This window comes from Cannabis sativa, chromosome 5 (assembly GCF_029168945.1).
Source record: "Cannabis sativa cultivar Pink pepper isolate KNU-18-1 chromosome 5, ASM2916894v1, whole genome shotgun sequence".
Classification (NCBI taxonomy): Eukaryota; Viridiplantae; Streptophyta; class Magnoliopsida; order Rosales; family Cannabaceae; genus Cannabis; species Cannabis sativa.
Window position 1 is genome coordinate 4,343,402 of NC_083605.1, and position 25,531 is coordinate 4,368,932.

The window sequence follows — 25,531 nt, forward strand, 5'->3', positions numbered from 1 at the left end:
AAACCTAAAATGTAAAATTTTACAAAAAAAATAATATTTTATATCTATATAATATTTATAATTCTATTGTTTGGGTAGGTGTCGTGACGTTACATTTTCAAGAAATTAATGTTGAAAATTGTTGTGCTCCAATAGAAATATTAAATTAACAAGATTACAACTCTATGACAAATAATACAAATAACAAAATATAGATTAAATAATGTTACCATACTAAATAAAATATACACATAAAATAAAGAATATAGAGAGAATAGAAGAATTAAAACTCAAAGTAATAAGCTACATATAAACACAATATATAAATAGCATATATATAAAAGAGATGCGAGAGCAATCTCAACACCACATACACCACAAGTGTATAATAGGAGAATCACAAAACTTGAACAATGTCTTACACCTTTATCCAAAAGCTTATTTCCCCCCACTACAAACACTTAAGGAAAAGAAAAGAATGGAAATAGCTTTCTGGATATATCAAGCCTATAGTGTTTCTAGCAATGTGCTCTCTTGATAGAAACTTGTTCACTCCCAAAGTGAACCCAAGACCTCTATTTATAGTATTTTGAGGATCACATATGAAAATCAAAGTCTCTTCACCACATGGCTGTTACCAGCACATTAATTGGTGTTTAATAGAATAAAAACGTTGGACAAGAGAGCTGGAAACATGCTTAATCAATTCATGTACGTTTATGGACGTTTTCAAAAGCTTGTTCCAGGTGTTCTTAAAACAACCATAAAACAACATAAAAACAATCATTAAACAATTGTTTCCAGAAAACTCAAAATTGAGTTTTTGTAACTCCTCTCTGAGTTAAATCCTCCTCCAACATCTAATACTCATTTAAATGATATAATTGAGTATTGTAACAGTTTCTAACAGCTAGAAACTTATCTCATTGATTCCATAACTTCTATATGTGATAACTCACTTAATTACATTTGATCCTTAAGTTACAATCTATTTTCAAAGTTGTAACTCCTCATATATGACAACTTTTATGTGTATTGTTATATTATATATGATATTATACAATATTCAACACATAATATATATTAATCTCATATTAATAAATAATATGTCACATTTAAATATTTTAATCTATATTATATTATAACAAATAATATAACAATTAATTATCTTATTTTTTTTATTGTTACAAGTTTTATTCAATTTGTCTAATTATTAATTATATTTGAGTTTTTCCCTATTAAATCTTTTTAACTATGACTCCACTTATACTTAACTCTCTAACCACACATTTTGATGATAAAATTCTCCCAACTATAGTGAGGTGTTTGCAAATCAAAATTATCCTTAAAATAAAAACATAATACAAAATCAAACCATATTACATATCTCGTAAAAGCACATGAATAGACAATCCGGAGATATAACATTTCTAAACAAGAGAGTTTTTTCTATATAAAACAAAAAAAGCAGGAATAAACGTATGATATTTTGACACGTGGCAATCGTACATTGTAATTTGTTTGTAAAAACACCAATAGAGTTTGTATGAGTGTGTGCCTTTTTGCCTTACCATCTAAGTTTCCTCATTTGTTTCACACTCTCACTCTCACTCTCTCTTCTCCACTCCTCCTCTCTTTCTAGGGTTTCATTCACACAATCTGTCTCACAAGTTCAAACCTTAAGCTCCAAGGTTTCTCCCTTCAATTCCATATCACTCTGTTTTTTCTTTTTTTTTTTCTTCCGTTGTACAGTTATTTACAGATCAAAATTGTAATCTGATGCATGAAATGGAGTTTTGAGTTATACAAATATTTGTGTTTAGTATATGTATATATGTTGATCTGCATTCGTTTAACTTGATAGATTAATGCTTATCTGATCATGCAATTTTACTACATTTTCTGCTTGTATTGACTTCTTCTTTGGAAATGATTTACGTTTTTTATTTACAGATTTTGTATACATTGAGGTCTTGTTTGGATTCAGGAATTTTCAGTTTTGTGATTTTTACACTTTTAAACAAAAGAGAGAACTTTTTATAAAAGTTCAGCAAAAGTTTCAAACTTTTTTTGAGAAAATCAAAGTTTATAATGTTAACAAGCCGTAATAAGTAACAAGAAGTTCTGAAAATTCATTACTTGGGTTTTGAGCCGTTTTTCTGAAATGTTCCAGGTTTGCCGTTTGGATGATATGGAAAGGGAAGCATTGTACCAGAAAGGGAAGAAGAGGCCGCTGGTTGGAATCAATGATGAAATATATAGGTTTAAAGTTTTATTACCTAATGGGACAACTATTGGATTGACTTTGCCGGAACCTGGTCCAAAAATGCCAGTTGATGAGTTCATTAATTTGGTGAAAGGTGAATATTATCGACGTTCTAAATCAATGCAATGTAAAGGACGGATTAACTGGAATGCTGGTTCTTTATCTCTTCAAGATTCAAATGATGCCAAGATCACAAGCGCTGTGTATTTCAAGGATTTTAAACCACATAAGTGCCACATTTTAATACTTCATGTGAGTTTACATGGGGAGTTTGGTTGTAGTTGAAATGGAGAAGATGAAACAGAGGAGAGGAAAAGAATTGATAATTATTTTGTTTCTTGAATTGTTTCTCTTAGTTTAGTATGGTATTTTTCAATATTTCGATTGCTTTAGTTCTTATGTTTCTACCTGTCTTGCTTCTGAATTAGGATGGCTCTGGCAAAGTTACTGAAACTTTTGAGGTTAGCACTCAATCTGCTTTATCTTATCTTAGTTCTTAAAATAATTGAGCCAATAGGGACTTTAATACATGTGTCCGTAGTAGCCTCACACTCCAATTCCCTGAGTTGCAGAATATGTGGGATTTGACGCCTGATACCGACCTGTTAAAGGAGGTCCCAGAATCGTACACATTTGAAACTGCCCTTGCAGATTTGATTGTAAGTGCTCGTTTCAGTTGAATAAAATACGAGTTTAGCTGATTGCATAATTTTCTTGTCAACATTGTATTTAATGCTCTTGTGTTTATTTTATCAGGACAATTCTCTGCAAGCAGTATGGTCAAACAGTAAAAATGATCAAAGACTTATTAGGTATTACATTGATGTAATATTGTTATTATTGATACGTGATTTGCTCGCATTGTGGCTAGTGATTTTTAGAGAATTATTTATGTTTGTGCTAGTTGCATGTGCAACTTGCTTGTTTTCTTTTTCCTTTTTTGCTCTAGCGTACTACATAAAGGGACTGAATTTAGAAAAAAAAAAGCATATCCAGTCTGTGATTGTTTCTCTCAATATATTTTCACTGCAGAATATCTAATATTGAGTGACATTTTGTTTTTATCTTTTGAACGCAGTTAACTATTTTTAACTTGCCCTGTTATGTCATTTTATAAACTAGTAACAAAAGATAGTACATTTTTAACTCTTAAGTAACATTTGTTGTGTTTGTGTTTCAATGTTTGCAGTGTGGACATATTACAGGATAAGATTGTAATCTTTGACACAGGTACAGGAATGGATGGCACTGATGAGAATTCTATAGCAAAATGGTATGTGCTAGTAGTGTCCTTTCCAGCATTTTGTATGCATTTGAATTCAAATGGTGATTTCTTTTTATATGAGACATACCAGTGTTTTAATTAGCGTCTTCTACATACTATACAGGGGAATTATGGGTGCCTCACTTAACCGGTCTGAAAAAGAACAGGCTATTGGGGGCAAGCCTCCATATCTAATGGTAAACCAGTGTATTTTGTCTTGTTTGGTCTTTCTTGATCTTTTTACCTATATCCAGCATATATTCCATGTTTCCTATTGATTTGCATTTTATTGATCATCATGTTGCTATATCAACTGAATGTCTTAATTGTAAAAATGTCTTGTATCTTCTCTAACTGTAATGTAAAGATTACACACCTCTTAAATGCTATTGCCTTTTATTAACCAAATGTCACTCAAGTGTGTTATGAGTCGTTTTCCCTATTTATGCAGCCTTCTTTTGGCATGTTTGGGTATGGGGGATCTTTTGCATCTATGCATTTAGGGAGGTATAAACAGATCCACTTCTTCTATTTTGCTACCTCAGAGTCTTTTTTAATAGTAACTAACAACCATTTATTGCCTTTATATTCTGTTTCAGACATGCTTTAGTATCTTCAAAAACAAAGCACTCAAAGAAGGTATATACTTTACGTCTAGAGAGAGAGGCTTTGCTCAGCCGTTCTGGCTCTGAACTTAAATGGACGGTAATTGAGTAGCATAAGCAGTTTCTTTTTCTTTGAAGACTAAATGATTCTATTTTTTATGATTTGACAATGCCTTGACTAATTGTTTTCTGTGGCTGCGGTTCACTGTGTTTGTTAAAATTAGACTGCTGGAGGTCTTAGGGATCCTTCAGACGATGAGCTTGCAAAAACAAGACACGGAAGTTTTACTAAGGTAGGCTGTTGCTTCCCTCTAATGGCTATCAAGTGATTCTTTCATGTGCATCTGTAAGAGGAGCTTTTCTAGCAAGGAGGGGAGGGGATTGCCACCCTACATATTTCTTTCTTAATTCTATTGCTTATTGTAACTGTTTGAAGTTTCATTGATGTGCATTCAAGAATGGATCCTTTCTTTTTTAAATAACTATTCCTTTAGCATTTGCCTAGTGGATTTTTCAGCTAATCTATGTGCCTTGAGTATTAGCATTGTAAGTCTATGACATTGATGTGCCTAGTGAGTCTGTAACTCTGGTTTTTGTGAACATTAAAACTATTTTGTAAAATTACTATACTGATATGAAAATTTTGCAGGTTGAAATTTTTGAACCAAATATAAAGACTTCAGACATCTTAGGACTTCAATGCAGACTGAAAGACATATACTTTCCATATATTCAGGTTAGCTGTACTTCGGTTTCTCTCTCTCTTTTCTTTTATTGGGAGTTTATATTTGAGTTAGAATGCTCCAACCATGTAGATTTGGGATGGATTCTGTGTATATTATGATGTAGAGTTTGTTGTATGATCTTTACTGCAATACCACCCCCAATTTTCTCACTTTTGTTATGTGTACATCCCTTTTGTCGGGATTGCAGTGTGATGAGATGTCCAAGTCAGGGAGGACAATTACACCGATATCATTTCAGGTTCACTCTGGTCTTGTTAAGAAATTTTATTCCTTGAAGTTTGTTTACTGATTAAATATGGTTAGTGTTTACCTGAAGTTATTTTATGGGTTCTCACTGACACGGGTACTATTTAATATCAACTACTCAATGGAGTGCTCAAAAGAATAATTGTAAAAGAAATTATCATATGCTGGCTGGTGTGTGAGTGGATTATCTTAAGAAGAAAAATATTAGTGTGAAGTGTAATCTTATCTTATATACATCCTAAGACATTTATGTAGTTTTTACTTTGTCTTATTTCTTATACTAAGTGCACGCTCATGCAAGAAAAATTGTTGAGCTGGTTATTGTTACAAGCATTTGAGTTCATCATATGATTTGTCAGGTTAATGACACTGATTTGGCTGAGATCGATGGTGGTGAAGTTGCCACTACAAACTTGCATTCTTGCAATGGTCCTGATTTTGTCTTACAAGTTCATTTCTCCTTTAAGCAGGACAGTAAAACCAAGAGTCCAGGTAACTGGCTAGTGGCTATGGCTTCTTTTGTGAACTTGTGACATTGTTTATTTTCTAATTTTATGCACATTTGTTTGTTTTCTAGTGTCATCTCTGTTAATAGCATGGTTTTAATTATAAATATTTGTTCTGTTTGTCAACTTAAAACTGTGTCAGGATCAAGGCCATATCAAGAAGCCAATGCACGGCTGAAATGTGTGTATTTTCCTGTTGTTAAGGTAAATTATTATATGCATGACTTTTATTTTCTGCATACACTTGGGAAATTAAAGTGAAAAATGTCTTTCAGGGAAAAGAGAATATTGAGAGGATTTTGGAGAAGTTAAAAGATGAAGGACATGATGTCTCTGAAAATTATGAAAACTTTAGTCGCGTTTCTATCCGGAGGCTTGGTCGTCTCATACCAGATGCTCGTTGGGTAAGTTTTTTATCTTCATTTTTTTTACAGTAGAGGCTCCTGGGAATCTTTATACATATATTGTCTAGTAAGTATTAACAAGTTCTGCTTGAAACTAATAATTTACTATTGGCATGAAATATATTTATTTAGTTTTCTTAATCTAGAATGAGTAAAATCTTATTAACTAATAACTATTAGTGCCTGATTAGTACCTGGGGGTTGAATTTATCTTTGTATCATTTCACATTTGAGAGACCTATTTTTAATTGAGGCCAGTCTAGTCCTTGCTTAAAGATGAAAATAAATGTTATCTTAATTGTATTTCCTTTCATAACCTAATTAAAACAAAATCTCAGGCATGGCTGCCTTTCATGGACTTGAGGCATAAAAAGGGAAGTGCAGCACAGTCATTGAAGAAATGTTGTTTAAGAGTCAAATGCTTTATTGGTAGGGTGACTTCAACTTTTCGTTTTTTGCCTTCTTTTTCTCTAAGAGTTGCTACATATCTGCACTTTGTTACGACCAATTTATTCGTTTGAGGATTTTCTGCATTGCTCTCATTGTATTGGTTAAATTAAACAATGCCATGTTGCAGATGCTGATGCTGGTATCAATCCAACACCATCCAAGGTAATGCTACTCTTTCATTTCTGCAGTAAAAGTTAAGCAAATGGTTCCCTCTCTCTCTCTCTCTCTCTCTCTCTCTCTCTCTCTCTCTCTCTCTCTCTCTCCATGTACATCTGAAATATGTTGGTGATACCTTGTACAGAGATGCACTATTGATACTTTTTTCTAATATAAATTGAAGAGCACTCGTGGTCAACCGGTTATTGACTTCTGTAACCTTTATAACTATACTGGCTGTGTTAAAAAAAATGTGCATTCTGCATCTTTCTTAGATATACTAATAAAACTAAGACATCAGTAGTTTCATTTGTGTGCTGAGAGCATTTAACTTTTTCCATTTGGGTGTACATTATATTATAGGACATAATTACTCAACACATGTATCTTTTTCTGCAGACTGATTTGGCACACCACAGTCCTTTTACTACTGCTCTAAGGAATTTTGGCAGTAATCTTCACGAGAATGAAAAAGGTTTTATTTGGTCAATTGGAAAATTTGTGCATCTCATTTAGTTGCATCTCCATTGTAACTGCATCTATCAAATCCAACTCATTCTGTTACTGTGATTGCAGGAATAGATATCAGAGTTTATAAGGATGAGATGTTACTGAATTCTTCGCAACTAGAGAGTGAATATCGGGATTGGCTCCTTCAAATGCACAACCAGTATGATGAAGAAGTTGACCACGGCGAAGATGAAGCTGTACTTGTTCTTAGTCCATGCTCTGGAAAGGGAAAGAAAACTGGCATCTCCTCTGATGGTAGGAATGAAAAAGAAAAAAGAAATTCTGGATTAGTAAAATTGAATGGGTGAAGTAATTGGTTTCCATTAATTGTTTTCTGTCTATGACTTTCTTTCTGATTCTATTTGGTGCCATTTGCTTTTTTTTTTTCATTTCCAATTGATTTCTTCAATTTTCTCATTGTTAAATTAAAGTTTCAAGGCTTAACAAAATCATTAAGAGGAAGGAGAAAATATGGGAAGCTGGACAAAGGATTAAAATTTTTAAGGGAGCATGTGCTGGTGTTTATAAAAGTAATGTCTACGCAACAATAGAATATTTTTTATTTAGAGGTCTCCAAGGGGATGCAGGTGGTACGTATGTGTCCTTGGTACTATTTTGTTATGTCAAATTGAACTAGTTATTCTTCATGCAAGAGTTTGGATGAAATTTAACCCTTGTTTCTTTCCATGCCTTTTCCAATAGGAGATGGTCAGATTATTTGCAGGTATATTATATACCGAGTAGTTAAGGTTCTTTATTTAGTAGTTTTTTGTATCTCCTCAAAATAAGTTTTAACAATAAATATTTTGTTTACGATCCAAAAAGGCCACTTGGTACACCAGAAAGGGATGGGTGTGTTCTTTCCGAATGTGATGGGATGATGAGTGTTAATATGAATAGCTCCTTGTCTTTACCTGTTAGTCTGATTGATGTCGAAAAGGTTCCAACATATCTCTATTTTTTTTTTCCCTTATGGTAAAATGATAACTGAATTTTCCTTACTTTGCTTAACATGTTATCCATTTATTGCAGTGCTTACCTGTTGAAGATACTGAATGGAATAACCAGATGGATAAGTGGCTTCAGAAATCTCCGTCTACAATTGACTTGCTAAGTCCAAAAGAATGTGAAGGATTAGAGGTTGGGGTAGAGGTTAGAGTTTATATTTATTAGTTTAATTTGAAGTAACAAAGTGAGATTTGACTAAACTGGACTAAACTGTTAAGTGTTGATTGAATTCATTTCTAAAGACCACAAACTAGATGTTGCTTGAAAGTGCTATAAGGTTGGCTTTTCATCTTGTCTTTTGGGGAAGCGGGTTCAAATTATCAGATGCTATCAAATTCATGGTAGTGTCTCTGTCTCCAGGAATTGCTTGCCAATGTAACTGCTGGAAAAGTTCCTCCTAAGGAAGTGGTAGCAGTTGTTCGTCCTGCCAATTATGTACGTAAAGGTGATTCAAGAGTGCTGGATCAGAGGTATATTTTTAAGTGTAATATAGACATGTCGATGGAAGTAAAGTTCATTGGTGAAGAGAAAGATCCTCATAAAGATGAACATGTTTATTCAAAGCGTGTATCACCTTCTTCAAATCATGGAGTACATGGTATCTATGTCTTTCCGCTAAGGTGCAAGCAGAAGCTCCCACATTTGTTTCAAAAAGCAGGGGTCTACAAATTTTCATTTTCTCTTGTAAGTATTGCACAAAAGTTCAGTTATACTTTTGTTTCTATAATTATATATTTGTATACATGTTTTTTTTATGATGTAATATGATGCATCTATATTTTTTTCAGATTGATTTAAGTTGTGAGAAGCTTGTCAAAAGTGTCAAAGTCGAGGCATCTTCTCAGATCAAGAATTGGGCACTTTTAAGAGATAAGCGAAGTGATAAGCGGAACCAATCATTTAGTGTGAGGTAACTTTTTTCAGAAAAAATGGCTGTTTTTTTTGGTCTTCTATTGAATAAAAACTAGTTGTCTTTTGTAAAATTTATGTTCTCACTTTTCTTATTCAACATTTTCCTTCTCTTAAAAAATAAAGAACTATATATTAGCTTATTTGTTTAAAAACCTTGTTGTGCAGTGTTGGTTCAACTTTGAGACCTTTCTCCATTGCATGTTACGATATCTATGGCAATAGAGCTTCTTTTCAATCTAATCCTGAAGTTGTGGTCAAGCTCCAAGCAAACAAAGACTTAGAATTTCATGTTAAAAATATTGAGAGTGGCCTTTCAATTTCAAAGCGAACACTAAAAATTGAGGTATGGGTTTACATATGAAGATGTTCCACTCTTGTTCAACTAAGAACTAAATTGCATTAGGCATGTTTGCACTTACTATATTTGTCAACATTTTGTATGTAATAGGACTTACTGATTGAAAGTAGTGACTTGGATAAGCTCCGACCTGATCACAAAGCCACTCTCCTAGTATCTAGCTCAAATGGGAAATTCTCTGTTTCCATTCCTTGCCATGGTGTGTAGTACTTGTGCAAAAACAATGACGTAAAATTCAATTTTATGTGTTTTTCTATTTATTGGTATATATTAATATATTAATATCTTTATCTTTATTCCATTTATCTATTGTTTTTGTCTTTGTGGTTTCAGTTACTCCAGGTTGCTTACAACTTGTTAAAGCCCAACAAGCATTTTTGGCTAATCAACTTTTACCAGGTTGCACTGTTGAGGAGTTTGAATTAGAGGTGTGTTAATTTTTATCACTCTGCGCATATCAGTTCAAGAACTTTTACAGAATAGATTTTTAGTAAACTGATTGAGACCTGGTGACTGCAACAGTGATCAGATGGTTTTACTTGTTAACAAGGTGTCTTATATTTTCCTCTCTCCAGATGTTGGATGAATATGGTAATCATGTTGTAGAAGGCTTTGAAGTTCAGGTTGATGTAGACGGATTTCAGATGCTTGATCAACTAGGCCCGAGGCGTAAGGTCAATATCTTAATCCTTGCACATTTTTTTTAATGATTGTTTACTACGAAGCATACCATAGTTTAATAATCCAAGTCATTTTTAGTACTTCAATTCTTAAAAATGGAATGTATTTGGTTGTGATAAAAATTTGTTAAATATAGGTGGACTCTCATGGATGTGTTGACCTTAGTGGCCTCTTGAAAGTAACAGCTGGTTATGGAGAGAATGGTAAATCTTGGGTTTTCAGTCAATTAAGCAAGAGCTTTAGAATAATGAATTATATTGTACTGTACAAGTTACATTATGTTATTCTATATTTGTGCCCTGTGCAGTATCTCTCTCTGTATCATCAAAGAATAAAGTGTTTTTCAAACAACAGTTTCACATTGAGAGAAGGGAACTAAGAATTGTGTCGAAGGTCAGTGACTTTTCGATTGTCTTTCTGCTGCAAATGATGCAAGTCCTCTTTTTTCCCACCATTTTCTTATAAAAACACATGTTATTAGGTACCTGAGATTCTTACGACTGGTTCCATACTGGAAGATGTCATTTTTGAAATTGTGAACTCTGAGGGCATTGTTGATGAAGCTATCAACGATGAACAGAAAACTGGCCAATCACATATGCTTGCAATTAAGGCTGATTGGCTTGATATGGAGTCGACTACACGATATACTTTTAAGCATGGGCGGTGCATTGTTCCTGCTATTCCTCTATCTAAAACTGAGGGGAACTTTTGTTTCTCAGCTTTCCACTCTCGCCATTCAAACCTTAGTGTGAATGTTAAGGTCAGAACAACTTTGTGAAAGCTATATGTGATGTTTTTATTTTGTTGCTTAAAGTAGTTTTCAACCTTTATTCATATGATGAATGATAAATTCTATTTGCAGGTTCATGTAATTAAACCTGCGATACCAACACCCAAGTTGGAGTATAATACTATTTCATCTACTCCTCCATTGCTTCTTCAGGACTCGTGTTCAGTTAATCAAGTTGGAGTAAACTATTACATGTTAATGGAGAATAAGAAAAAGGTACATGGCGTGCAAATATTTTGTCATTTTTAATTTACTTCCAAAGTATGTGTAGTCTATGTCTTTGGCTTGGATTCACCAGTAAGTTTCACAAGCTTTAGCAAGGATAGATCTTCCCTTCGTGGACACATTTTGTGTTGGGTTTTATGTGTTTCTTTTGGTCACTGCAGGCTCTTGAAGAGAAGATATGTAAAGCTGGTTTGACAATCCAATCAGTGGAAGAAAAGTATGCTAAGTTAAATAAAAGGAAGGAAGAAATTGAGCAAGCTATAAAAGAATTGCAAGGTTTTGACTTGCTAGCACACCTAAAGCTATTCCTTGTTATCAGTTGGGTTTATCATTGTGTAGGAGTGTGATGTAGCTAATAGCTATACCTTAACGCACTTTGTTTTTTCTTTTGTGTGGTTAAATTACTGATATGGCGATGGATAAGACACCCTCTTTCTTTATTGCAAGGCCTGTACCTTGTTTTTCTAGTTGCAGGTCATGTTTTTCCTTAATTAAAATTGTGTCAGTTGAAGTATACTTAACAGTATCCTGTATTTGTTGTGAAATATCTAGATTCTACTGAACAACATCAATTGGGGATGTTAAATCACTTGTCCACGAAAGAAGAGGTGATCGAGGAAATAGAAAAGATAAGTAACTCTGCTGCTGCAGTTCTTGTCAATATTTCTAGAGGAGTTCCATTTCGGGAGCCAGAGAATCATTTAATGAAAGGCATAATAGGGGTGGTTGCTCTACTTGGTAGTGTTCAATGTGGCCAGCTTAGCAGGTCAAGCATCTTATGACTATCTATATTTCCAATCAAAATACTATCTTGTCATTTGATGATCGGCTTTTTTATTCAGTTTTGAATTGTGGTTTTGTCTACATTTAGGATATTATCGGAATACTTGGGTATAGATCAAATGCTTGCTGTTGTCGCTAGATCTTTTGAAGCTGCTGCTCAATTTGAAACATACACACAAACTGGTGAAGTTGATCGCAACAATGCTCTTCATGCTGAAGCAGCCATTCTTGGGAAATCCATAAATGGTCGGTTTACTGTGATATGCTTTGACAATATAAAGTAAGCTTGTTGTTTTTGTTGTTGACTTCAATTAATTCTGGCAACATTGTCTATTTTGTCTAAAATACAATTAAAATAATGACTGGATAGAAAGTTAAGAGGATTTGTGTTAAACTTTATCTATTATTCCCCATATTGTTACAGTCCATACAGAGGTGGTTCTGATGATCACCATCAAAGGAAGCTGGCTATACCACTTCCTTGTTTTATTGATGGAACCATCCCCAAAGGTTTTCTGGGATTTGCTGTAAATATGATTGATTTAGATGAAGATCAGTTGTCCATTAAAAACAGCTCAGGCCATGGTCTTAGAGAGACGGTATTCTATCGCCTGCTTGGTCAACTACAAGTTTACCAAACCAGAGAAGATATGCTCGCTGCCTGTGCTTGTATAAAACATGGCGCTGTATCGCTAGACGGTGGAATCTTAAAAGAAAACGGGGTATTATCTTTTGGATTTAGGTATATGCTTCTCTATTCTTTCTTCTCCATTTCTACTCACTTCTCATACGATTTCTCTGTTAAAATGGTTTGTTTTATGATTGTACTTAGTGATCCCCAAGTATGTTTTCAAGTTGTAACAACAAATGATGAAATGCCCCTTTCACAAGAAAATTTAAAGCTGCTTCAAGACCAGAAATCAGAGCTAAAAATCATCAATGATAGGATAGAACAAAATATCAAACATCACGGGCTAGCTTTAAACTCTTTCAAGAAGACAAAGAAAGAGTTAAAGAAGATGATGGACGAATTAGAAACTTGTATAGGATCCAACACACAGTAGTTTCTACAATATGATGAAAAATCAAGTCATAATATTTTTATTTTTTGAAAGGAATCAAGTCAAACTTCCACTTTTTGTGTGTAGATTGTATAGAGTAAGTATTTAGGCACTTCTTATAGTTTATCTAATTTTGTAAAAGCTAGATTGATAGCTAACTAGTTCATCTTTGTACAGCAATTAATGTATCTATGAAGTAGCCTTTTTGAATGAGTTTGTTTTATACTTGGTGACTTTCTTACAACTTGGAGAGCCAACTCCAACTATGGTTTTCTCTTCATATTATTGTCATCTTCTTCTAAAAGAAAAGAAAAATAAATTATTTTAAAAATTAATTCTCTAACGGTGTTTGGAGATCAAAGCAGACAGTTGTAAACTTGAACTATATATTCATAAAAAAAAAAAAAAAAAAAAAAAAAAAAAAAAAAAGCTTGTACTAAAGAATTCATGTAAATTGGTTTAATTAAAATTAGTATTTTTATAGGAAATACCATCGTATGGGCATGAATGAACGTTTCTGTTTTTGACATGGAGAAAATTATGATTTTTTTAGTTGGAATATGATTATGTACATTATAGTTATTGTTAGGTTTATTTTTGTGTATTTTTAGAATTTAATTTAAGGTGTATTTTAGTATTTTTATTATTTTATGAATTTTTTTTCTTTATATATAAAAAAGACAAAAATATTACTAATTTATAGTGGGCCAGTCAAGAAAATATTTATATAACCCAAATAAAAAAAAATTATACAAATACCTTTTACACTCACCTTGAAGCTGCACGATTGAGGCTTGAGAGATCGAATCCTTCATGCGATCAAACAAGGATGGCAACAATGAATCAACCCTGAAAGTCGAAGAACCACCATTAATTCTGGCGACGTCACTTAAAAGAAGACGCAAATCAATTCGAATATCTACAATTTTTGACTGATGCAAAAATTTGCAGAAAAACTAGTTTGAAACATAAATTCAATCCTGAATTATAATTTAAATTTTAGAAAATTAATTCTCTTAAATTTAATTTGCAGATTCATAAAATGTAGACCTGTAAGAAACAAATCTAGAGTTCCCGATCAAATCAAACAGGTATAATCTAAAGAAAAAATGTATCAATACAGTTGCTAATAATAGATCTGGAGTTCTCGTTGCAATATCGTTGTTTTATAGACTTTCTGTATTTATTCAATTCCAATTGCAAATAATAAAGTAAATTCACAGTCACCTCGCACTATAGATTTAGTAGCATTGTTTTTTTTGTCTTTTTTATTGTATGTAGTTGAATTGTCGTTGGTTGTCAGTTTTATAAATGCTTCAATAATTAACGAGTAAATAATTACGAGCTAGAAATCGTATAATACTTTTAGTCTTATTTACAGTTTTTTACATCGACAATCCAACACAAGACTTGCACACAAAACATTTCTAATATGATCCGTATTTTCATATTTTAACATTGGTTGAGTTCACGTTGGTTTACAATGTTCTTACTGTTGTTTCTTCACAAAATATTCTAAACATACAAGTCATTGTTCATCAGTGCAACAAAAACTTTTTTAACTGAAACTGGTCTAAAGTTAGTATTGGGAGCAATCAGATTGAAAATCTGGTCTTATAACAATTGAATCATGTGAGTAGCGATGGTGTGCTGTAAATTGAAGTAAGGCTTGCTTTGTGTTTGTATTTTTTAGTTTAGTGTATATCTTTACACGAGAGCGAGTAAATGTTAAGTTTGGGGAGTTTGATAGACTAATTTTAGATGCACTTTATAAAGTATTTTAGAGGTGTGTTTCAATTGATTATATTCATTTATGCAGAATTACACTTGTTTTCTATTTGTTTCAGGCTTAAATGGTAAAATCCATAATGTGAGTTGAAAATAAAAAGAAACATATTAAATGAAATGAATATGATGAATTATCATAAAATTTAGAGTTCTAAGATTTAAGTGATGAAAAATTTTAAGTTTTGGATGCTTAAGACGATCTGTTTGTAATCGAAAATCAAGTCTAATGCTTCAAGCGAATTTTTGACTATGATGCGTTCACTTTGACGAAAAATGTTATGAATAAAAGTTCTAGATTTCTCTTTCATCTTTCCAAATCATATTAAATCGTCCGATTTCGAGCAATGTTGAAAGAGTTATGACCAAAATATTATCAGTCATTGCACTAGGAATCGAGCTTCAAGTGCTGGTGTCGCTGCCCGCCTCTTTTAAAGTGCGAAAATTAGGGTTTTTATCTTTTTAAAAGGCTGTATAAAGGATCATTTTTAGCAAAGGATTAAGGAGTACGAAAATTAGAAGCGAGAAGCGACTCTGAAGACTTTCAACATTTATTTTTCGAAGAGTTCTTTCTTCTCATCTATTTTTCTTATATTCTTACTTAGTTGTTATCAGATGTTTTCAATGATTATGAGTAGGTAGACTTTTTATAAGGGCATTAATGAAGATTGTTTGACACTTTATTTTGATTTTAATTAATGTGATTTAGTTCTTTTCCAATTTTTTATGTGCATCTATTTCATTTGTACTTAATTATATTTAATTGCTTGATCATTAATTACATGTTTTATGATTTCAATGTGAAATCTGATAAGTGAGTGTTGATTATGCTATAGTGAAATAGACATAAATTTCGATATAGGACGAGAGTAGATATATAGTTTATGTAGCATTTGGGATTTTTATACTTTATGTATCCTATAGTCCTATGTGTTTAAATCTATTACGAGAGTAGATAATTTGCATATAGGTTGAAATTTATATGTCCTAGCCCGAATAAAAGTTTATTTAATTAATTCGCTATCACATGAAATTTAGAAATTGAGAATTGAATTATGTTAACCATATAAAGTAAATACAATCGAAATTAATCACTCTAAGCTTTAATCATTGTTAATTTCACTTTAATTATTTGTTTTCTTTATTTTTTTAGCAAAAATAAAATATCTTTTCTTATTTTTATTGTCACTAAATAGAATTAAGAATTTAATTGTTTGGTTTTTAGCTACATGCAGTCCTCGTGGGAATAATCTTACTTACCAAAGTATTACTTGTTAAAACGATACGTATAATTTTGTGTTGGAAAATCCATAAACACTTTCGAGAGAGATCAAGTTTTCCTTGCTTCTCATCTCACAAGTCAATACAAAAATAAGAAGAGAGTAGGCTTTTACCATTATCAAGGGGCCGAACCTCTATAATATTTTGTGTTCTTATTTTACTCTATAATATTCATATTTTATTTAAAATTTAATCCTTCTGGCTAAAAATGAAATCAACAACAAAAGTTATTCGGCGAAAAAAAAAAACAATTAGCATTTAGAGTTTGTTACTAATTTGTTATGTTTATTTGGTTTGCTTTTGTAATTATGTTAATTTGTTTTTTTTTTTAATTATTCAGACACTAAAATGAAGATATAAATAAAAAATAAATATATTTTTTTAATTTAAAAAAATGAAATATTGATTGAGATAAAATTGATTTATGATCAACTAAGTGATAATGACTTTAAAAAGATACAATGGTAAGTTTATGATATCTCTTCTACAGTTAATATCGGTCCAGTCCGATATATAGCCAATACATCTAATACTTTATTAATACCTTGGAAAAGACATTCAACTCAGCTAAGTGTAAATAAACCTTATCACTGATTATCACGTCAGTTTAAAAATGCACTGATAAATCATGAGACTTAAATAATTTGAAGCATATAATCACAATTACTTTTCACTGTAATAACATCACTGTAATTGTGAATAACTATATGTTTAGGATTTAATAGAACTCATATATTAAACCTATAATCATGTATCAAACACGTGAACAAAGCGTACGACTAGGTCATGATATGATTTTTTATCTTTATTAAATGTAAATACAATTACATTGAATTGTGTTTTTTTAGGGTATAAAATTTGGAACTCCCTTCTTGGAGGGAACATCTAGCCTTCCGAAACTAATTTTTGGAGGACCACAAGCTTCCCTGAAGACTTCTTCTGAAAACCTTTTCGGATAACATCCAACTTTCCACGAGGCATTTTTATGATATTTTAGCTTAAATTTTGGGTCGCTTTTTAGTGTTGTTTCTCACTCTTTGTTTCTACTTTCAGGATAATTTTACGCTTGTATCTTTGTTTTAGGTTCCCAAGGTGTTTAAAGAGAATATTCATTAAAGTTAGAATGGACAAAGTCGGGAGAAAACAAGGAAAAATTCAATCTGACTTTGGCAGCGGCGAGCATGAATTATGGCCGTGACGAGCAACTTCCAGAAAGGAGGTTTTCAAGCTTTTAACGGTCGCAGCAACTAGACCTTTCGCGTTCGCGACGATACTTTCTACGCAAAATTGTGAACAATTTTGTAATTTGACAATTTTTAAGTGGAAGCTTGATTCTATTCAAGGGAGTTATGAATTTTGAGTCCATTATTTAGAAACCAAACCTAGAAACAAAAAGAGGACTTCCAAAAGCGACTTGTGGTGATCTGAGCAATTTCTCCATCTAGTTCTTTCTTCTCTCTTTTAGTTTTCGTATGCTTATTTCTGTTTTAAGTTTGATATTGGATTTGATCATAGAGATTATGAACTAAACTCCCTAGATTTGATAAATGTTGATTGAAATCATGCCATAAGTTAATGTTAATTGCTATTTCTTCTTTCTTGATTATAAATTTATTCATATTTATACTTAATTACATGTTTGAAATTGATCACCTTAGGTATGATTCATGATCTCAATACAAAACTTAAAAAGTGAGTGTTGAGAATGTTAAAATTAAATAAACCTTGATTTTAATACGAAACGAGAATATTTGCATAACCTTTGTAATTTTTAAATTATTATTTAATGCGGATTATATGCTAATCTATCTCAAAGATGAATAAATAACACATGATTTAGGACCTAAGAGATCTAAAAAGAATTAAGTTAATTATCTAAAAGTTCAAAACCCCTTATGATTTTAAGATTTTTTTTTCAACTTTATGAGAGAGCTACATTTGAGGAATTGAATAATATGCTTCAGGAGTAAATATCTAAAAGTTCAAAACCCCCACCTAATTGGGGTAGCATAAAACAAGGCCAAATTGGGAAATTCATAAAAATCAAGCCAACTAGCTCAATGATGATCATGTCCTTTTATGTCATGATTTATTATTCTTATAAAAATCAAGGTAACTACTAAAAAATAGGCACAAAAAGAATCTGATAATAGATGCAGAGAAGCAACTCACTTCATACGCATAAAATACAAAGGGTAGGTAACATGAGCCGAAGTAGATAACAAACTATCAGCCTGAGGACTTCTCAACGTCTATCCGAGGCCACAGATTCAGCAGAAAAGAGGTACTTGACTCGAGAAAGAACAGAATCGTGAGCAGGGTCGTATGGATGATCCTTGGATGGGATCTCCAGTATGGCTGGGATGGGTGTGTTGTAGCTGTCCACTAGGAACCTTATCATGTTTGCAACCTGTTTTGAAAAGTAAAAAATTAACCACTCAGAATAAAGTTTTTAGGGGATGACAGAATTTCAAATTTATATAACCACTGCAAAACATGATACAATGGTTTCAATATTAGTATTACATTAGGACCATTGAGATTGTTGATCAGCTAACTTACATATTGGCTAATTAAGACAATGGCGACGTCCTCCTTTGTGGTGAACTCTTTGAATGCATCTTCAATTGCTTTCACTGTGGTTTCTAAGAAAAAACAAAGATTATTAGTAATGAAATTAAGGATTAATTTTATCCTAGTTCTACACACTACTGTTAAACTTTAGGTTTATGATTTTAGGGCCCAGGACATGGGACATCTTTACTTATATATTCGGTATCATTCCACAAATCAACGCCTTCATTGGCAGTTGTCCTAGTTTAACTCATTATAAAAGCTGACTTGTCATGTTCACCAACTTGATAAAAACCTACATATCCATATGTTTTGCCGTGGTGGGAAAAGAGGGAGAAAGCATTATACAATGATAGGGAAAAATATCCCAATGAAAGACTTTAACATCAAAGTCATGCTATATGTTGAAACAACAAAACAGTAAAGACATGATTTCAGGTTGTTAAAGTAGCCATTCCTGAAGAGCTATTACAGTAACTTATCATTCCAACTATTTATTTTAACAGATTAAGAACCAGAACCAAATGACTAACATGGAAAATGGATTTAATCAACCTTCCTCCATGTTGTAGTGGGGATTACAATAAAATATTTTCATAAAAACTTACAATCCCTTTCTTTTGTAAAGCAGTTAAAAGATTACAGTAGATATATCAAATCCACATTTTTGTCCTTCTACTTAGGTACAAAAAAGTTCGAACAAAAGTAAAGATGACTGGTAAAGTCCACAATATAGTTACCAACAATGGGAAGATATACATATATTTCGAAGTAAAATTTCAACAAAACAAGTATTGACAAATCTGTAATACATACTTGAATCGACAATAAGATAGTTTGTCTTTCTTCGCAAATCAACATTGCCCACTCCAGCTAGCAAAAATCCAGTAATGGTATCCTACAATATCACAGAATAAGATATCGAATGGGTACACTTTAACAGTTCAAAGCAACGAAAATACAAATACTTAAAAAGGCCTAATTATAAGAGAGCCCCATCTTGAGTAAAGTAGAATGTATTCATGTAAGCAGTAAGACTCATCACCCAGCCAAATCCTTCTATCTTCCATATTATGACACAAACATACATCTTACTTACAACATAACTAAATCAATAAGCTTAAGGAGTTAGGACTTCTCTACCATTCAGATTTCTTTGAAACATAAGTTACAAGATAAATTGATTCAGTCATTCAGGATAAGTCAATATAAGAAAATCCAATAAGGTTGGAACTAATTCAGTCATTCAGGAAAACTACATCATCCATACCTCATCAGCAATCATGGCAATTAGTGCAGAACTTTTAGTAGGAATTTGAGCTCTTCCAGCCATTTTAAGGTGATGATTTCTATCTGCAGGAAAAAAAAAATCCTCAGCATTTACATAAACCGCAAATATCTGTATCAAATAACAGGATGCCTACTCATCAAAAGACTTCACTTCTTCAGTTCATGTATCTTTTTATGCAATTGAACATACTAATATCCATTTTATGGGATTTCCAATCTAACCCACGAGAAAATAAGCTATATTATCAGTATCCTTTAACCCATTTATATTCTGCTATCAACTATATATCTAAATTCATTCTCTCAGCATATAAGATCCAATTCATAAAAAGAATTAACAAAACAAATAACACCCAAAATTAAACTTATCAACATAGATCGCAATCGAATCTCTAAAGTCCGGCTCCGTAAAATTTTAACAATGTCCAACTAAATTTTGCGAAATCGGATCTAAAGCATCAAAATTAAATTACATGAATTGACAAGGAAAATAAAAACAATCAGAAATTTACAAAACAGTACCAGTCGAAGCAAGAAAGAATAAGTAAGTCAAGCGTCGGGATGATTAAGAATGATGATGATTTCAAGCTAAATTCCCGAAACCCTAGAAATCAAAAATTGAAATTAGTGAATAGATTGTTTTGAAATCAAAGATGGAATGAGAAGGAAGGACGAAAGGTGTATGATGAATTTACCTCATAGAAGCTTAAACGAAGAGAGAAAATGAAGCTTGAGATCAGAAAGAGAGAGAGAGAGAGTAGAGAGAGAATGATCGTCTTCTTACTTCTGATGACTGTATTTTAAAACTTAATAATTATGTTATTATGTTATTTTTTATATATAATACACAAAAAAAAAAAAAAAGAATTTTGTTTCTAATATATATAAAAGGGTTATTTGTTTTTACATATTCCTAAACTATATAGGTTTTGTTAAGTTGATATTTAAATTTTATCTTTTTAGTACATTAATCCCAAATTATGTATGTTTTGGTAAATTTATCTTCAAATTTTATTATTTTATGCAAATTTTTTGAAAAAATTTATTCTTGTAAATTTTTGTTAGTCATTTTTCTTACTATATTTTTATAGGTTATTTATGTTAATTATGTTTAATATTATCAACATTTACTATTTATTAAACTATTTTTTAAGGTAAATAGTATACATATTTAAAGTGGTATGTATATATTTAATGAATAATTAGTATTTTATTTGATATTTATATCTTTAAATGTGCTTTAATTATATTTTATTAGGTTTTAATATTTTTAAATTATTTTTACTTTATATATTTTAGTAATTGAGTTTTTAATTATATTAATAAAGGATTTTTTTATAAATTTTCGTAATATATAAAAAATAATTTATATTTATTTATTTATTATCTAGTTTGGTTTTATGGGTAGGGCTGATCATGGGTAGGGTTGGGCCGACCAACCCGGCCAACCCAACCCGAAAATGGGCCGACCAACTTGTATAATTATGGGCCGAAAGTTAATTGGTTTGGAAAAATGACAACCCATTTAATTTGGGTCGGAATGGGGTTGAGTCATTTATGGCCCGATGAACCCAAACCGGGCCGACCATAAATTTATAAAAAATTACATGTATATATATATATTTGGGCTTTACATTAAACGTGGCCCATTACCTTTCCCTTTCCCATTTCCCTAACTTCTAACCCTAGACACAAAATAACACACATACACACACACACAAAGTCAGCCGCCTCCCCCCTCTCAGTTGCGATTTCTCCCTCTTCTCTCCTCGACGCACGCAAAAGTCTCACCAAGCCACCATGCTTCTCTGACCGGTGACATTCCTCATCTCTAGAGGAAAATCATTCACCAAAGAGGTATGCTAATCTTTTTGCTCTGCTCTTTTTTTCTCATTTCTTTCCTTTTGTTTGATAAATGCTATTGCTATTCTTTCTCAACACTAAATCTAATCTCAGTCTCATTCTCTCTGTCTCTTTTCTTATTTGGTTTTCTGGAAGATTCTCAGACCATCATTGGCACATCCTACCGTCGAATCTTAGGTGCAACCCTACCTACCGTCGACTCTTACTTCTCACCCTCAGGTCTTAACCTTATTTGTTTTGTACTGAAAATAATGATTAAATTTTGTAATAATAATATTTTTGATATTGAATCTGTGATATTGTTAATTTTAGTATTAAATCCGTGATAATGCTATTCTTTACATTGAATCTGTGAGATGATATTTTTTATTTTGAACTAGATTATCTGGTGGTAGGGACCCCTATGTTGACGTCCTTCAACAAAGCTTTCCAAAAAAAAAAGGTTAATAGTTATTTTTTTTATTTACTTTTATTATTTTATTTTTTTGGTTGTATTTGATTTTTCTTGTTTTGTAATTGTCCTAAAAATCTGAACAAAATATTATATTACAGCAAAGCTTGTTTTCCTTATAGAGTTAGAGTTAGTAATACATTTGATTATTATGGAGTTGACATATGTTATAGGTTTCGAATTGACAGGTTGTTAAGGTGCTCTATCAAAAGTGATAAATCCAAGTTTAAATTAATTTAATTTTGATTACTCAGTTGCTTATACCCTATATATAGGGTTCGTTGCTTAAATTTCATTGCAGTTTGCAAAGTTTGTGGTGCTAGTTCTCATCTGTTCAGTGATAGATTAGTCTTTGCAAATTGTAATTAATGATGGCTTTACTTTGATAGTAGTTTTCTATATTGTAATGCAAATGTTTTACAAGATTCAATTGCAACTGTTTTGGTGTTGTAATTTGTTATTTATAATACATTGAGTAATTTTGTTTTTAGAATTGCAGGGAATCATCCTAAACACACAGCATTTTCCTGGAGGTGAAGACTGTTATTTCAGTTCGTAATCACTGAGGAAAATTTTAATAGTTTTACACTTAATAATGGGATGTAACTTCATATGATTTTTTTTTATGTATGATTATTTTATTTTTGTTTCTTGTATGTATTTTGATGACATTCAGATCTAATTTTTTTTAATTATGAAATAAGGGTTATAACCCAACCCGACCCAACCCAACCCATAAAGTAAAAAATGGTATACATATGATGTGATTTGAATGGGTTAGTTTTTTATAGGCCGACTTAATTGGGTTGGCCCACAAAAATATTCTCAACCCGGCCAACCCAACCCATGATCAGCCCTATTTATGGGGATAGTTTATTGAGAAATTTGCGGCTAAACCCCCCTATGTTTCAATTGTTACACACTTAACTCCTTAATCTTTGTTTTTAGTGGTAAAACCCCCTTAAGTTTTATTCTGTTTGCACTTTAATATATATATATGTTAAATTTGGCTGTTATAAATGCCAAATAGAATTGCCAATGTGTACTTAGTACAAGTGGCATAGTTTTATTACCCTAAATTATTTTTATAATATAAAATAATAAATAAATATTTTTTTCATTCTTTTTAATAATCAGATTTTTATTTTTAAATTAATTAATAAATAAATACACTAAAAATAAAAGACAAAACCCTAATTACAAATCTTCATCTCTCTCTCCTGCTCTTAACTTTCTCCAGATGCCATTGCCTCCCATCATCGGCGATGAACCAGCTGTCGTCCACCCAAGACCCGCGCAACCCCTGAATAACGAAGATGAAGGCTCCATCTTCACAACCTTGAACCTAGACGCAAAAGAGATCTGTGAGAGACAAAAGGGAATTTAGGGGGTTCTCAAGATTTGAGGTTTCTGGATTTCGAGTGGCGGAGAGACTGTTAGTGGCCTTCGTTTGGCTCACCGGGGTTGAGAAACAGCCGCTCATATGGCCACCGTTCTGATTTTTTTTTTTTTTTTTTTTTTTGGTTTTGAGATTTTGATTTAGGTGTTTTGTTCTTGTTTCAGATCTGAAACTATGGTGTGGTGGTATTTTTTAATTTTATTTTATTTAGATTTATTTTTGATTATATATGGTGGTGGTAATGAGGTAGTAGTAATGGTGGTGATAATGGGGTGATGGTAATGGTGATGTAGTAGTGGCAGTGAAGGTGGTGATGGGGGGTAATGGCAGTGATGATGATTTTGGGAAAAGAAAGATAGGAGATCGATGTTGGAGAAGAAAAAAAAGAAAAAAGATTAAAGAAAAGAAAATAAATTAAAGAATCAGAAAGAAAATAAAAATTATTAAGATTTTAATTTTTAATTTTTTTATATAATTTAATAAATTTATTTTATAATTTGCCATGTGGATATGCCATGTAAAATAATTTGGTGACTAGACACACCTAATAAGCAATTAATAGAGTAAAATTAACAGAATAGTAAATTTGAATAAAACTTAAGGGGGTTTTACCACCAAAAATAAAGAATAGGGGGTTAAGTGTATAACAATTGAAACATAGGGGGGTTTAGCCGCAAATTTCTCTAGTTTATTTTATAGTTTATGTTTGTAGTTTGTGCCATTTTTGACTAGTTTGTGCCATTTTGTGTTGGCAATTTTGTATTATATTATTTAGTTAGTTTGCAGTTTGTTGTTAGTTCGTTTGCGCATGGATTCAACCTCAAAGAGTGCTATTGTAGATTTTCATAGATAAGTTTTAAATTTGCTTTTAATTATATTTTAATAAATTTGAAGGAATTTTCTTTCTATCATTTTATATCATTATTTTCGTATCATTTATTTATTAGGCAAATGAGTTTTGTTACATTTTTTAAAAAATTGTTAATTTATTTGGGATTTCATTTATTTAGTTTGATTAATATGTTAAATATTATGTATGTTGTAGGTTATATTGGCTAGTATAGTTCTACTTTGAAAGACTTAGCTCTTACAATAAAAAGGCTTCAAAGATAAGGTTTTTCTTGTTATAACAATAATTGCATTTTATCCTTAATTTAAAAATTCACAACATTATCGTTGTATAGTGTGCTAATCCACATTTATCCATCTATTTATTTTGTAGGTAGTTTTGATCCAGGTGGTTGTTTACATCGGATGCGTCTTGAAGGTGGTCTCAAGTTATTTTGTCTAAATTTCCGAGATAACTTGTTCTTATATAAGTCACTTTTTTGTAGTTACTCATATTCTGATTCTGTATATCTTCGGCTAGACAATTAGCTTGTTTGACTGGAAATTCTTCTGCGTTGACGATTTTCATAGTGCGATTTAGATCACTCTCTCAAAAAAAAAAAAAGAAGTTCTCTTAGATATTGATATTTTTATTATTTTTTTATTTATTTTACTTACTTTAATTTATTTGTTGTGTTAAATTTAAAAAAAAAATTATAAAATAACTAGTAAACAATCCGCGCTTCGCGTGCGGCAAAAGAATGTTGGATTTAACTCTATGTAGGAATGAAAAAATTTGTCATCATGTTGTGTTTGTGTTATATTTTATTTAACTTGCTTATGTTTTGTGTTAGATGTGTCGGACCTATTTTTGACTCGCGTTTAATTTTTTCCACCCTAACCTGATCCATAAAAAATCGTATCATATTCGTGTTAACTTTGATCCATTTTGCTATTACTAAAACTGGAGTTTAAAGAATGTATATATATACATAATTTTTATATATAATAAAAATTAATTTTTAAAAATATTTTTAATTTCTTATTTTAAAAAAATAATTAATTTTTTTATAACTTAATATTAAATTACTAAATATATACTTTTAC

The 25,531-nt window shown here is 31.6% G+C and overlaps 2 protein-coding genes and 1 long non-coding RNA gene across 6 annotated transcripts; 2 read left to right on the forward strand and 1 right to left on the reverse strand.

Moving 5' to 3' along the window:
- The first annotated feature begins 1,501 nt into the window (after positions 1 to 1,501).
- LOC115716455 (structural maintenance of chromosomes flexible hinge domain-containing protein GMI1) lies at positions 1,502 to 13,176 on the forward strand. Of its 3 annotated transcripts, none has more exons than XM_061115281.1 (38): positions 1,507 to 1,670; positions 2,153 to 2,497; positions 2,674 to 2,706; positions 2,818 to 2,904; positions 3,002 to 3,057; positions 3,435 to 3,518; positions 3,634 to 3,706; positions 3,961 to 4,016; positions 4,109 to 4,214; positions 4,339 to 4,407; positions 4,764 to 4,850; positions 5,048 to 5,098; positions 5,466 to 5,598; positions 5,755 to 5,816; positions 5,888 to 6,016; positions 6,355 to 6,445; positions 6,594 to 6,628; positions 7,022 to 7,097; positions 7,199 to 7,387; positions 7,564 to 7,722; positions 7,835 to 7,856; positions 7,958 to 8,072; positions 8,165 to 8,272; positions 8,501 to 8,824; positions 8,929 to 9,050; positions 9,218 to 9,395; positions 9,501 to 9,609; positions 9,744 to 9,838; positions 9,986 to 10,084; positions 10,228 to 10,294; positions 10,399 to 10,484; positions 10,573 to 10,854; positions 10,957 to 11,100; positions 11,271 to 11,385; positions 11,662 to 11,875; positions 11,981 to 12,172; positions 12,317 to 12,634; positions 12,725 to 13,176. In XM_061115281.1, exons 2-38 carry the CDS (start codon positions 2,171 to 2,173, stop codon positions 12,954 to 12,956), a joined length of 4,725 nt encoding a protein of 1,574 aa, XP_060971264.1. In that variant the 5' UTR covers positions 1,507 to 1,670; positions 2,153 to 2,170; the 3' UTR covers positions 12,957 to 13,176. The 3 variants fall into 3 exon arrangements, with proteins under 3 accessions (XP_060971265.1, XP_060971264.1, XP_060971263.1); XM_061115280.1 differs by having other exon boundaries at positions 1,508 to 1,670; positions 8,165 to 8,284; XM_061115282.1 differs by lacking the exons at positions 11,271 to 11,385; positions 11,981 to 12,172; positions 12,317 to 12,634; positions 12,725 to 13,176 and having other exon boundaries at positions 1,502 to 1,670; positions 8,165 to 8,284; positions 11,662 to 11,837.
- A 4,853-nt stretch (positions 13,177 to 18,029) lies between these two features.
- LOC115717265 (V-type proton ATPase subunit F) lies at positions 18,030 to 20,734 on the reverse strand. The gene is made up of 6 exons (XM_030646233.2): positions 20,579 to 20,734; positions 20,406 to 20,487; positions 19,864 to 19,946; positions 19,410 to 19,491; positions 18,582 to 18,664; positions 18,030 to 18,429 (listed from the first exon to the last, which is right to left on the reverse strand). Exons 3-6 carry the CDS (start codon positions 19,924 to 19,926, stop codon positions 18,265 to 18,267), a joined length of 393 nt encoding a protein of 130 aa, XP_030502093.1. The 5' UTR covers positions 19,927 to 19,946; positions 20,406 to 20,487; positions 20,579 to 20,734; the 3' UTR covers positions 18,030 to 18,264.
- A 711-nt stretch (positions 20,735 to 21,445) lies between these two features.
- LOC115694717 (uncharacterized) lies at positions 21,446 to 22,914 on the forward strand. 2 transcript variants are annotated; one of them, XR_009687774.1, is made up of 4 exons: positions 21,446 to 21,740; positions 21,882 to 21,965; positions 22,127 to 22,188; positions 22,689 to 22,914. It is a non-coding gene; the product is annotated as an uncharacterized LOC115694717 (long non-coding RNA). The 2 variants fall into 2 exon arrangements; XR_009687773.1 differs by having other exon boundaries at positions 21,456 to 21,740; positions 22,697 to 22,914.
- The last annotated feature ends 2,617 nt before the right edge of the window (positions 22,915 to 25,531 follow it).

Bases quoted from the DNA above. Each gene is read 5' to 3' on its own strand.
- LOC115716455 (XM_061115280.1), top strand. From the start codon at position 2,171: ATGGAAAGGGAAGCATTGTACCAGAAAGGGAAGAAGAGGCCGCTGGTT. The intron at 2,707-2,817 runs GTTAGCACTCAA...CCTGAGTTGCAG, and splicing joins AAGTTACTGAAACTTTTGAG to AATATGTGGGATTTGACGCC. The intron at 7,388-7,563 runs GTAGGAATGAAA...GTTAAATTAAAG, and splicing joins AACTGGCATCTCCTCTGATG to TTTCAAGGCTTAACAAAATC.
- LOC115717265 (XM_030646233.2), bottom strand. From the start codon at position 19,926: ATGGCTGGAAGAGCTCAAATTCCTACTAAAAGTTCTGCACTAATTGCC. The intron at 18,665-19,409 runs GTATGTATTACA...GTTTTTTCTTAG, and splicing joins CTATCTTATTGTCGATTCAA to AAACCACAGTGAAAGCAATT. The intron at 18,430-18,581 runs GTAAGTTAGCTG...TTTTCAAAACAG, and splicing joins TTGTCTTAATTAGCCAATAT to GTTGCAAACATGATAAGGTT.